The 13,027-nt window shown below is 54.3% G+C and overlaps 4 protein-coding genes across 4 annotated transcripts; all 4 read left to right on the top strand.

Annotated features, from left to right (window-relative positions):
* Nucleotides 1-3,738: 3,738 nt before the first annotated feature.
* Nucleotides 3,739-4,596, top strand: TRIREDRAFT_104292 (mating pheromone precursor; the record flags this gene model as incomplete). Its single annotated transcript, XM_006962846.1, has 1 exon — nucleotides 3,739-4,596. One exon carries the CDS (start codon nucleotides 3,739-3,741, stop codon nucleotides 4,594-4,596), a length of 858 nt encoding a protein of 285 aa, XP_006962908.1.
* A 1,748-nt stretch (nucleotides 4,597-6,344) lies between these two features.
* Nucleotides 6,345-7,876, top strand: TRIREDRAFT_104291 (uncharacterized protein; the record flags this gene model as incomplete). Its single annotated transcript, XM_006962845.1, has 2 exons — nucleotides 6,345-7,009; nucleotides 7,189-7,876. 2 exons carry the CDS (start codon nucleotides 6,345-6,347, stop codon nucleotides 7,874-7,876), a joined length of 1,353 nt encoding a protein of 450 aa, XP_006962907.1.
* Nucleotides 7,877-8,298: 422 nt separating this feature from the next.
* Nucleotides 8,299-10,412, top strand: TRIREDRAFT_75311 (phospholipase; the record flags this gene model as incomplete). Its single annotated transcript, XM_006962844.1, has 1 exon — nucleotides 8,299-10,412. The coding sequence occupies exon 1, from the start codon at nucleotides 8,532-8,534 to the stop codon at nucleotides 10,410-10,412; it is 1,881 nt and encodes a 626-aa protein (XP_006962906.1). The 5' UTR covers nucleotides 8,299-8,531.
* Nucleotides 10,413-11,560: 1,148 nt separating this feature from the next.
* On the top strand, nucleotides 11,561-12,251 carry TRIREDRAFT_104289 (uncharacterized protein; the record flags this gene model as incomplete). The annotated part of the gene is made up of 2 exons (XM_006962843.1): nucleotides 11,561-11,755; nucleotides 11,814-12,251. The coding sequence occupies 2 exons, from the start codon at nucleotides 11,561-11,563 to the stop codon at nucleotides 12,249-12,251; spliced, it is 633 nt and encodes a 210-aa protein (XP_006962905.1).
* Between the last annotated feature and the right edge of the window lie 776 nt (nucleotides 12,252-13,027).

Below are 13,027 nucleotides of genomic sequence, written 5' to 3'. Positions count from 1 at the left end.
TATAGTCCAATCAACTTCATCTTGGTGGCATTGCATGTTGATCACGTCCTTATATATGTACAACAAGGAATTCATCTTCCTATTGGGAGCTGCGATACGTTTGTTTGTACTATTACCGGGAAGTTTCTTCAACAGTTTGAGAGACGCATCTTCCTACAACCAAAGACCGTCCAATTGTACCTACTTCTTTCGATTGTCATAGTAAAGGCATGCCCCTTTAATTCTGCGATCAGATTGATTCTTAACTAGAACATGCAAGCCAACAAAAAAAAAAAAAACAGGTTTGACATGATGTTTCAGCATCGCATTGAGGGAACATGGCCGCCCCCGGTTCAAATCCGCCGCTTCACTCTCTCTGTCCTCTAATTCAAGTCGCACTCAGCCCGCGGGAATCCTTCCAGATGCAGGTACAGAGTCGATTGGAGCTGATCTTGTGGCTTAGCAGCCCGCACTCGCCTCTCGAGCATCATGACCAGCTTGTGGCTGTCTTCAAGTGCTCTTGGTGCCCGCCCACCTCTTCCTCTAAGTAAGGAAGTATTATAGCCTTGCCGGAATAGAGTCACTTGCAACAGACATTGCGTCACCAACATGAGGTTACTTGGTGAAATCGCCTCCTCTCTCCGATCCAGAGCGCGCAGCAACACTTAAAAGCCCCCCTTCTGTTCACAGACGTCCAGCACTCAAAAGAAAGAAGAAGAAAACACACACACAAAAAAAAAAAAAAAAAAAAAAAAAAAAAAAAAAAAAAAAACCTCGTATTCGCCGGCACATCGGCTTTTTGCAGGGTAGATCCGTCAGGCACGATGACATCTACTTCTACGCACGAGCGACCAGAGCCAATTGATTGGCATGCGAGCTCCTGGATTTATTTCTCGAAGCCAGTGAGCTGACAAAATGTAGTCTTTATCCTTGCAATTTCTTCTCTTCTCCGGGGATGTGGCTTATCCCGTCTAGAGGTCAGTTGAGCGTGGCGCCATATGCAGCAGTGTTCAAGATTACTAGGAAAGGGGAAACTGAAGTGATTGGACGAGTCGGCCGGTCTGGCGCGAGTATGCATGAATTGATCAACGCAGAGGACGTAATTGATACAACATGCACACATACATACATACTTGGCATACGCAAATTGTGAAAAGATTGCAACAGCCAGTCTGCGTTCTGTAGCAGTCAGACTACCTATGGAAGAAAAGAAAAAACACCGGACTGGCTAGCACTGTATTTGGTGCTTTTTGTATGGCGATCAGTCCAGTGCTTTTTGAAGTTCAGATCCTCACATATCATCTCAGGGGTTCTTGACGCATCTCTTTCTCTCGGGAAGCAGAGAAATGTCAGCAGTGACTCGAGCTTTCCATCCCCAGGTTTTCCCCATATGATTCGAGTTGGCATCGTGGCAAGGGTCCTCCTGGCCGTGGCTCTCTCCTGATCAAGGCATGAAGCTATGCCGATCCACCATTTGCCACCGAACCTTGTTAAAACCAGTGCCCAGGGGCAGTGATGGCATAGTCCGGGGATGTTTCTAAATATACCTAGTAGTTTAAACCGAGTGTCGCAGGTAAAGGGCTAGGTTTCAAATGGAGGGCAAGTTGACACTCCGATGATGGTATCGCCAAGCACTCGTGTTCTCTAGTCTGGCTGTTCTTCTCTCGGACTCGTGCTTCAGACTGGATTCTGTCGCCACGGTGGGCAGGTGGCTTCGTCAGCAGGGAGAACGTCCTCTTGCAACTCGCTTCCAACCTCGAGATGGGAGTGAGTCATTGTTCATTGAAGACGGTCTACCAAGCAATACTAGCCCAAGTACGGGGAATTTAATGTACGGTTCACATGTCAGCACCAGCAGAGCCTAGGCCTTGAGCCTGCGACGCTCAGATTCCACGACCCGCTCAGAGATCCCATTGCACATGACTCTTCCGCCATAGGACTACTGTATCACTATTACCAAAGATCTTGCAAAGGCTATCATCTCCAATGTCTTTGGTGTCTTGATGGGGCCACGTTAAGCTTACCTCAGGCTGCAGAGCATCCACGACTCCTTTTCTGTTTTCAGTCGTCAATAACGGTTTACCCACTCGTCACCAACGGGCATCGATAATTATGAACACCGCCAGTGAGTAAGTGCCTCGCAGCCGAACAAACCCATGTCGTATCCATCAGTCTTACTCTTGAATCTGGCTTTCCAACTCCGTAACCCACCTCGGCACTTTGCCCTTGCCTGTTCCTCCAACTGCAGCCGTCATCAAAATGAACGGGAATTGATCTTTCACATCACATGCCTCCTCCGCAGGAGTACTACCAGTGTCACATTGCCACGTGTGTTGATGCCGAGATCTCGCCCTCCTTTGTAGCGGTGGCTTTATTGTACCTGAATAGCAGCATACCAGACTTCAGCCGTACCTATACGGCCCCAAGGCCAGAATACACGATGTCTCTGTTCTAGAAGACGACGAACAGTCTATCTTTTGGTGCATCTGCCTTTCTGAATATGTCGGTGGCCTAGACTCGGCCATCTTAATCGTAGATCTATATTCTGTGCCTCGTCTTGGTCGCCACGCCCGAGACTTGGCTTTGGTGTTGATCGGATCCAGCGTGGCTTTGATCCGCGTGTATCTCCAACTGAACTGTATTTGCAGAACCAACTTCATGCAAGCAAGCGGCATTCCTCGCCACGTCACACCGCGATATGATTGTGTTGTGCTTCGTAGGTTCAAGGTTGTTGTGATTCTTCGACCTCATCTCCCCGAACCCGTGCCGCTGTAAGAAAAACTGCATGGAAACGCAATACATTGGGATATCAAAGACGCTGATGGCACAATACGAAACATGACTCAACCATTTAGTCAGTCAAGTCCTCAGCAGTCCTCAGAAAGCAGTCCATTTTCTCGCAATTGATGCAAACGATGTAGTAGAAGCACAAGGTACAAAAGCAGGTACTCGTATAAGTCGAGGAGAGACCCGCAGCCAATTGGCTCCCGACGCCAGCGAATTACCCGATTTGGGTGTCAATAGCCCAAAGCCAGGGGAACTTCAATATACAGCCACCATCAACCAACAAACAACACAAGGTAGAGCAACAGCTTGTCGCCTCAACGTTCAGACGGTGTTTGTAAGCACCGCTTTTGCGTAGTACTGCTCTGCCGTGCAAGAACTTTCCAGTGAATTCTTTCGGGGGGTTTTTTCCGTCTCAACCTTTCGGGTGTTGGTCTGCGTGAATTCCAGACGTTGTCGGCATCTGCCTGATCTGCGCACAGAGCGCTGCGCTGGTCCCTTGTGGTGATCCTGCGGCAAAGCACTTGCATATGAAGAATTCCCAAGGTATCGGCAACGTTTGACAATGCTCAAACGCAATCATCTAGCATACTAGAGTAGTATTACTAGGTACCTACCTAGCCATGGGCATCTCTTGATTCAGCCACGTAAGAAAACACCAAGGCATGCCCATCAAACTCTCGCCAATAGCTCCCAACTTGATTCAGTCAACAACACTCCCCCTTTCCACCAACATCATCCCTCCTCAACGTCCTGCTGAACAGCAGTGAACGTAACGGCCAGTCCGTGTGTTGCGTGGCGTAATAGCAACAGCGTGCGTGAGAATCTAAAGGCCGTTATCCAAGGTGACAAACAGCGCGATCAGGAGAGGGCTTATTGACCAACACCCGTCAATAACACTTCTCAATAACGGACGAAGTGGACTTTTGGCCTCACTTTCCAGCATCTCTATTGATCTGAGCTTTCGCCGCAGATATGGAGACGAAGGAGAAGACTGTCGTTCCCAAAAGCAAGAGCCCATTGAGCATATATTTCTCCCTCGATCGCGTCTCCCTTCATCCGTCTTCTCTTCTCATCTCCCCATCGCCATCACATCTCTTGTCTCCATCACCACACATCGCAAAGCTTCAAACCATGAAGTTCCTCGCCGCCGTCACCGTGTTCGCCTCCGCGGCCCTCGCGGCGCCCAACCCGGAGCCGTGGTGCTACCGCATCGGCGAGCCCTGCTGGAAGCTCAAGCGCACGGCCGAGGCCTTCAACCTCGCCGTCCGCTCGCACGACCTGACCACCCGCGCCCAGGGCGAGGCCATCCCCGACGAGGTGGCCCTGTCCGCCATCGAGGGCCTGGACCAGCTCAAGAAGCTGATCCTGGTGTCGACCGAGGACCCCAGCAGCCTGCTGCCGCCCAACGCCACGGAGCCCGAGAGCAAGCGCGACGTCGAGGTCGAGGAGGACAAGCGCTGGTGCTACCGCATCGGCGAGCCCTGCTGGAAGGCCAAGCGCGAGGCCGAGGCCGAGGCCGCCGCCGAGGAGGAGAAGCGTTGGTGCTACCGCATCGGCGAGCCCTGCTGGAAGGCCAAGCGCACCGACGAAATCTCAGAGGAGAAGCGCTGGTGCTGGATCCTCGGAGGAAAGTGCTGGAAGACCAAGCGCGTCGCCGAGGCCGTCCTGAGCGCCACCATTGAGGGCGACGAGAAGCGCAGCGTCGAGGCCGAGGGCAACGCCGACGAGAAGCGATGGTGCTACCGCATCGGCGAGCCTTGCTGGAAGGCCAAGCGCGACCTCGAGACCATCCAGGACGTTGCTCGCAGCGTCATCGAGTCCATGCAGTAGATGGGTTGGCTCTTGAGTAAGTTCAGTTGCACACTCTGAGAGAAGACGGTCTGACACGGAACCTGGTTGCTGATACTCCTTCTTCTAGAGCTCGACCCTCAACCAGAACCAGTGAGGCATCACATGGATCATGCATGCTTTTCTTTTACTTCTTCCTCTGGTGTCCCACGACGCCTCGTACATAGAAACAACGGCGGGATTCGGGTCTTTTTTTGCGAGACTGGCTAGAATTCCGTTATTATTGGGTACACACCTATCGTCGCCTGAGTCCGTGGTCGACTAGGCCGGCATGAGATTTACACGATGGTCATGGATTTGATGTATTATATGAGTGGTGGCTTCAAGACGAAAATGAAAACGAGACATGTTCCTCTGTAAGAGCAGGCCGCTTGGTGACTCTTGTGTGGTGACTGAGCCGTGACTGAACCATGACACTTGTCGACGGGACGTGAATCTGCTGGCTGTGGCTGTGTAGGTAGCTGCCTCTCGAAGACTTTTTTTTTCAAGCGTCACGTATCGATTGTATTGATGGCTTGCTCAGCGACGTCCACGGCCAACTTGGCTCGCCGGATCGCTTGCAGAGAGCACGGAGTCAGGGCTCAGGGCACAAGTAGTAGCCAGGACAGGAGGAGCATCCCAACGACGGATGAGTTGCCAAGCGACAGTCAACAGGGATCTTTCCCTGACTCTACGCAAAGCATCAGCTTCTAATCTACAGCATCAGGCACGTATCATCAAGGACCGGATTCCCCTCCAAAAAACAACATCACCAGTCACCATCCAAGGCATGTACGTTCAATCATTGCGGTCCTCTCCATTTTTTGTAGAGGGAGCACCGCACCCAAGATTGCTCGCTTTCTTCTCCGTTTCGTTCCTCAGGTCCCCGGCAGTCGTGGGCTCGCACCTCGTGCCAGGTTTACTTTTTAAGTAGGTTTTTGAGAAACCCGAACGTGATTTTTTGCGTTGTTCATGAAGAAGAAAGAAGAGAAAAAGAAAATCAAAATTTGGAAGTTGAAAATTTTCCTAAAATAGGCAGCGGGTCGTTGAGAGTGGGGGCGCATGTTTGGCGCCTGGGATCTGAGGCGGGAATTTTCTTTCTGGTGCCTGTCGTCCTTGTTTTGCGCACGGGCGGATTTTGTATGGAGAGGTGCGACTGACAAGGAGGGTTCGCTGTTGGTGCCCAATTTTGCGGGAGTTGCATCTCAGCACCTACTTGCTTAGGGACATACATATAAAATCAACAGCTCAGATCTCGGCTTTCCCAAGAGACAACAGAGCTAACCCGCAACAAGCATCTGGAGAAGAGAACGAACAATCGTCAACAGCAAAATAGCCGCATAGAAATACTACTACTACTACTAGTACTACATATTGCAGACAGACAAAAACCCCTGCCGTCCAGCTGAACCGCACAGCCAGCATGTGACGACGAATCACACGCGAATCGCATGAACCGACCTGCGCATGATGCAGGGGAGCCTAATGCCTGTTTTTACTCGTGGCATGCTCGTGGCGTTGCGTTCCGGACGGACATGAACTGGTTGCTCGGATGGCCCTTGACTGTCATCTACTATCTTTTTCTCCGAGAAGATCATAGGCTATCTGGTCTCGTTCTGTTGGGTTTGGGGCTTTGTGTCAACTCTCCTGCCCTGGCTGGATCTCTGTGTCACACGAGGCTGGCTGTTGCTCTCTACAGGTAAGAATCATCAGCAGGAGAGAAAGGGAGAGAGAGGCGTTTCGTCCAAACGATGCCAAACGCCCTCGTCAGCTGGTTCCGGCGCCGACGCGTCGCGAGGAGCAACAGGAAACGGGCGTCGTCGGGATCATCGCTGATGCTGCCGCCGCCGCTGCTCATCATTGACCAAGATCCCCCCATCCCGCCTCACCTGCGGCTGCCCGCCCAGCGCCGAGGCCGCCTCACGCCCAGCCCGTCCCGCGAGAGCCTCGTCTCCGCCACCGTGGCCGCCACCGCGGACAGCGCCTTCTTCACCCGGCTGCCGCTGGAGATTCGGCGCAAGATCCTGGTCGAGGCCTTTGGCGCGCAGACGGTCCACATGGACCTCATCTACGACCATCCGGTGCTGCAGCAGCCTTTGCTCCTCGTCCAGGACCGGTCATCGTGCGCCTTTGGGGGCCGATACACGAGGCGGGCGCACGGCAACCTCAACGTCCGGCTCAGCACGGGCGAGTGCGACGCCAGGAACCTGCGGCTCGACGACTCGCGGCCCAAGGAGTGGGCGTGGCGGAGCTCCGTGTGCCACCGGTGCCGTCCCGGCGAGGAGGTCCAGCCGGCCGAGGACTACTGCCGGTTCGGCCAGTCGCCGTGGCATCTCATGTGCTGGCACTGGCCGGGCGAGTGGCCGACAAAGTGTCTCATAGGAGCCATGGGGTGGCTCTGCAGCTGTCGTCAAGCGTGAGTTTTTCTTTTTCTTCTTCCATTCTTTTCTTCTTCTTCTCTTCTTCCCTTTCTCGGATGTCTCACATCTCACTTACATACATACCTATACTACTACAATGAGAATGTATGTATTATATAAGGTATGTAAGTACTTTAGTATGTTGGTCTCCTTGCTTATCGTATCCGTGTGACAGATATATGGAGGGCATCGACGTCCTATACGCCACAAACACGTTCCACACCGCCAGCAAGGCAATGATCCTCAGCCTCCCGTCCATCCTCCTCCCGCAGCGCCTCGCCAGCATCGCGTCGGTGGAGCTGCTGTGGGACTTTGCGCCCTTCCCCAGCATCCACCCGGAGGTGGTCAAGCCGCCGCTGTCGGACATGGCCAGCTTCCGCCTCTTCCTCGACGCCGTGCCGGCCACCTTCCCCGCCGCCCGGAAGCTGCACATCTCGCTGCAGGGCCGGCTGTACCCGACGCGGACGGTCAACGGGCTGACGCGCTGGGACAGCAGCCTCGACCGCACCGACGAGATCCTGCGGCCGGTGGACGAGCTAGTGGCGAGGCTGGGGCCGCACGTCACGGACTTTTCGCTGGGCATCCCCAGCTCGCTGTACCAGCAGCAGAGGGACAAGGCGTTGAAGAACAACGACCCCGTGGAGCAGGCTCACCGGGGCCAGCGTGAGCGGCACTGGCGGCCGTTGTCCGAGGGCGGCGGCGGCGATGGCGATGGCGATGGCGATGGCGGGAGGACGGGGTACTGGGTGTGGTTGGGGCACAAGGACTTTACGATACCGTACATGTGCACGATGGGCGAGGGCGGGTACGCGGACATTATTGGGGAGGACAACTGGGTGCTGTACAGGTTTTCAGACAACTGACGCTTTTTCCTCTCATTTCTTTTTTTCTTCCCTCTTTTGTTGAAGCAGAGCTGGATGATATACCACTTCACTTGCAAGCGTCGCTGTTGTACTTTGCAGATAGATTGATTCCCCTGTGTTGGAGCTACCCTACGGCAACCATTGTTTTGTTCTTAGGTATTCTTTCTTCAGCCTGCAGCAGGAGGTTATGTATTCATATACTGGCCTTGCCCCTGTCTCTCTACCTACGCATGGAAACCCTCAAGCCATGCACGCAATGAGCCATCCATCAATGACTAGGAGGCGTTACTGTCTTGGGATGTTGGGTCTGATGATGAGAGTGGCTATGCTAAGCCTTTGTTCTCTTACCCCGCCATTGAGCTGAGCTCAAACATTCATCTCACACACCATCAAGCTCTTTTACTCGATTCCTGAGCTTCATGTTACAATCTCATCTACTTCCTCCACCATATCACCTTGCACCCCAAGGTATATATAGTCTGCTGAAGTTGTACTTTCTAAGCCGAGGAAACCGGGTATTGTACTGAAATCCTCGACTCCAACTAACACCAGCTCCTCGCCCTCGCGTGTCGAGAGCATCATATCATACCTATTCATTACTCGACTCAACTCTCACTCAACCACATCACTCGAGTCACACAAGGCAAAATCAATCATGGCGGACCGCCTCACCTCCCGCCTCGCCGGCCTCAACCCCTTCAAGCCAACCGCCGCCGCCGCCGACGACGACGACAAGGGCGACCTCATCGCCCCAGAACCAGGCCACCTGTCGCGCAAGTCGGACCACGGCAAGGCCCAGCTCCGCGTCAGCCACGCGCTGCGGTCCTTTCTCGTCCACCAGGGCATCCTCTCGGAGCGCGACGCCGGCCTCGACTCGTCCTACTCGTCCTCCGACTTCTCCTCCCCGGAGCCGCTGCGGGCCCTGCTCGGCCGGCGCAGCTTCGAGGCGCCCGCGCCGCTGCTCGACCCGAAGCACGCGCTGCCCGAGTACTTTGTCAGCTCCAGCCACAACACGTACCTGCTGGCGCACCAGCTGTACGGCAAGTCGTCGGCGGCGGCGTACGAGACGGCGCTGACGACGGGGTCGCGCTGCATCGAGATTGACGCCTGGGACGATCCGGAGTGTGCGGACGAGCCCAAGGTGACGCACGGCTACACGCTGGTGTCGCACATTCCGTTCCGGGCCGTGTGCGAGACGATCCGCGACGTCTTTGATCGCGAGCAGCAGCAGCAGCAGCAGCAGGCCGGAGATGCTGCTGGTGTCTCTGCCTCTGCCGCAGCCTCGCCCATCTTGCTGTCGCTCGAGAACCACTGCGGGCCGCACGGGCAGCGCCGGCTGGTGCAAATCATGAGGGACGTCTTCGGTCACCGCCTGATAAGCGAGCCCGTCCGCGCAAAGGGCACGCGCGAGCAGCAGGGGAGCGGTGAGCATGTGACGCTGGCCGATCTGGGCTCCAGGATCGCCGTCATTGTCGAGTTTCATCTGCCTGACGAGGCCTCATCATCATCCTCATCATCGTCATCGTCATCGTCATCCTCCTCCTCCTCCTCCTCTGACGACAATGACGACAATGACGACAATGACGACGACAAAAACGACAAAGAGCAGCAGCGCCAGGCCCGCCGCGCCTACAAGGCCAGCAAGAAGAAGCAGTCGTCAACCGCCATCGTGCCCGAGCTGGCCCAGCTGGGCGTCTACGCGCAGTCGGTGAAACCCAAGGACAACTCGTGGTTCGACCCGGGCCAGCTGGTCGACGGCCCGCATCACCACCTCATCAACGTGTCCGAGTCCGGCCTGGCCGCCCACCTGCCGCAGCACGCCGTCGCCATCGCCCGCCACAACGCCCGCCACCTCATGCGCGTCTTCCCCAAGGGCACGCGCATCTCGTCGTCCAACCTGCGGCCCGTCCGCTTCTGGGCCGTCGGCGCCCAGATCTGCGCCCTCAACTGGCAGACGTTTGGCACCAGCAACCAGCTCAACGACGCCCTCTTCAGCGGCTCCGCCGGCTACGTCCTCAAGCCCGCGGCCCTGCGCGAGGGCGGCAGCGGCAGCCTGGCCACGGGCCGCAGGCGGAGGCTGCGCGTCCACGTCGCTGGCGCCACGGACGTGCCGCTGCACGACGCCGACAGGGAGCGCGACTCCATCAAGCCCTACCTGACGTGTACGCTCTACAGCCCTCTTGCTGCCGCCGACAACGACGACGCCAACAGCAACGGCGAGGGCGAGCCCGCCAAGCGCAAGACGGCGCCCTACCGCCACCACAAGCTGGGCTTCTTGCACCGCGGCGAGAACCCGCACGCCACGGACCCCGTCTGGGACGAGACGCTCGAGTGGGAGTACGAGGACAACGAGCTGGTGTTTCTGCGCATGCTCATCAAGAGCGACGACAGCTTTGCCCGCAACCCAAAGTTTGCCGCCGTGGCGGTCAGGCTGGCGTATGCGGAGCCGGGGTGGACGTTTTTGCGCATGATGGACCTCAAGGGCAAGGAGACGGATTGTACGCTGCTGGTCAAGTTTGACTTTGAGGATCTGTGAGACCTGATGTGATGGTGATGATGATGATGATGACTTAGAAGACTGAGAGGAAAGGGCATCTCATAGGATATACCCACAAACACAAGATATTTTGGGAGCACCTCCATGTAGCAGCAGACAAAGTACGTCAGTAGACCTGGAGTCAACCATCAAGAGGCTTCGTTTGGAGACGACTTACACAGTCCATGGATATCGCGATTTATCCATGCCGCCACAGAACTACCTAGACAAGACCTGGCCTCGTATCTTGCAGAACAGTAACAAGAGACAACTGACCAGTCTCATTATTGTCTAATATCCTGATCAAATTCCATAACCACGCCCCCCCCCATCATGACAACTCATCGAAATGATACGGAGCCCATACGTACAAGTCCCCACCAGGGGTCGAGAGACCGGGATTTCCCAGAGCGAGACACTGAGACATTAGCCCAACAGTCAACGTTTGGCTAAATGGGCAAATAGGTGACATTGGCAGTTGTCCCAATGGTGTTGGAGAACAATTATGAACATGTTGGATAGCCCAAATGACGTTGTCTGGGCGTGTGCAGGTGGATCATGCGTAAGCTGTCCGAGCTGCTGGGAGACGACGCCCCTGGTGCCGCTTCGTGCATTGTAACCACCCTGCCGCGCTCCGGACAGCCCATGTCAGAGTCTCGACTTTTTGTCCGGATGCTTTGGCATGATGATGTTTCTTGCTTGTCTAGATTGGGATGAGATTTGGTGGATAGCATAGAGTCAGCTATGCCCGGTCATCTTCCTCTGTGCTGTTGTGCGGTGTGACTCGCCACTTGATGGTGTCTCTCCCTACCTTATACGTCAAGTCTTTCGTCTCGAGAAAAGACAGTAGGGAAGACGTAGTTGACTAGCGGTTGTTCGCATGTAACACGGAATACAGCTCCATAGGGTATCTGATTCACTGTAAGAGGCGTGACATGGTCAAATGAGCCAGATGGAACACAACGTCGCCGAAAGAGTCACTTCCGTCAAGCAAAAACAGCAAGCAACGCCCAGTGAACAAAGTCCAGTCGAGCAAGACACTGAACTGAAACTCCCAAAGAAGACCCGTACCATGGAGATATAAGTCGGCGACATAAACCCAACCGACTCAAACATAAACCTCCCACCACGACTTTCTTACTCTCAACATGCACGAAAGCTCATGTTCACGCCAACAGCCAGCATTAGCCACCAGCGCTGCTGCTACCGCCGCCGAGATATCATACGAAGTCACGCTTGCCATCCACATAGATGGCCTCCCGCAGCCGACGAGGCTGAGCCAAGCAGAAACCAGTCCCTGCCTTCAAGCCGAGGCAAATGATGAGGTAGCCAAATGCCAGACTGTATGTTTGAAACTCCTCTTGTAAGCTTAACAATAAGTAACAGCTAATGGATAAACAGTCAGCAGATGGTCCCCATACCTCTTCCACTGTCAACTTATCAACGTTGGTGGATCACCAGGAACCACAAGGAGTCAACTCGCGGCTCTTGACGTGGACCGATTATTGGGAATCCTGGATAACCTTGTCGAAAGACTTCATCTCGCCAGAGCCCAATTGCTGGACAAAGATGCCAAAGTGTCCCGACCAACACTATCTAAATGTCTTCGATGAGAGGCACACATGGAAGACGTATAAAAAGTCAGCCACGGGAATGACAAACCCGAGTTATCCTCGCCGTCCATTGCCTCCCTATGATGCATATCCGAATCGTGTTGAGAAAATGTTGGAGGCATATGGTCGTCCACTTGAAGATAATTCGTGGCGCTGGGATAGTCGAAATCGTGTATGGTTGGATGAGGAGGGGAGAGTCTTGCTATCCGGTCCGGGACCAAGGTGAAGCTTGGAATGTCGGGGGGGGGGGGGGGGGGGAGGGAATAAAGGGCCAATAGATCTTTTCGGCGTATAGACGAGGGTGCGCGGTCAACAACATGTTTTGTAGGTGCTGTATGAAAGCTATCACTTGTTAGCCTCCTTGGAATCGTGAAAGAACACAAGGCCAACTAGGTACTGTTCAGTTTGATCCCTGACAACATCAACATACTGCCTCTAAGACCCAGTGCTTGCATTGCAAAAAGTGAAGATGATTTCGGGAGCACCACCCAGGACCAGCGAGGACAGCATCGCTAGGCAGAGTGATTTGACGCAATATCAATTGCTCTTTGCTCATGTATAACTCAACCCAACATGGGAAATCCTGATGTAGAGATGTAGATAGAGCCGTCTTGTCCCATTGATCTCTATCTAACCCGATGCCAGTGCTTCTTCTTCCCGTTCAACAACCGGACAGATCCCATCAAAGCCCCAAGCCATCACCTTTCCAGTTCCAGCGAACCACAGGCAGTGTCTCCTCCCAAAGCAGAATCCCTGCAATTGCCCATTAGCTCCTCGTCTTAAAATCCTGCCTTTTTTTTTTCCCTGTCTCATTGTGTATGGTCAATAATTGCTAAGAAGAGGTTTGATGCTCGCAGTTCGAGCCCGGCAAAGTCGCCAATTTATTCCACCAGTCAGATATCGCCAACCCCCCCAATCTTCAACACCATCACCTTTTTCGCGGGGAAATCAACCAAGCAGAATCGAAGAAACAACACATTCTTACCTCTCTTTGCCCCCAGA

Source organism: Trichoderma reesei, assembly GCF_000167675.1.
Source record: "Trichoderma reesei QM6a unplaced genomic scaffold TRIREscaffold_3, whole genome shotgun sequence".
Classification (NCBI taxonomy): Eukaryota; Fungi; Ascomycota; class Sordariomycetes; order Hypocreales; family Hypocreaceae; genus Trichoderma; species Trichoderma reesei.
The sequence above is the reverse complement of the archived record's forward strand: the minus strand, read 5'-3'. Positions and strand labels throughout refer to the sequence as shown.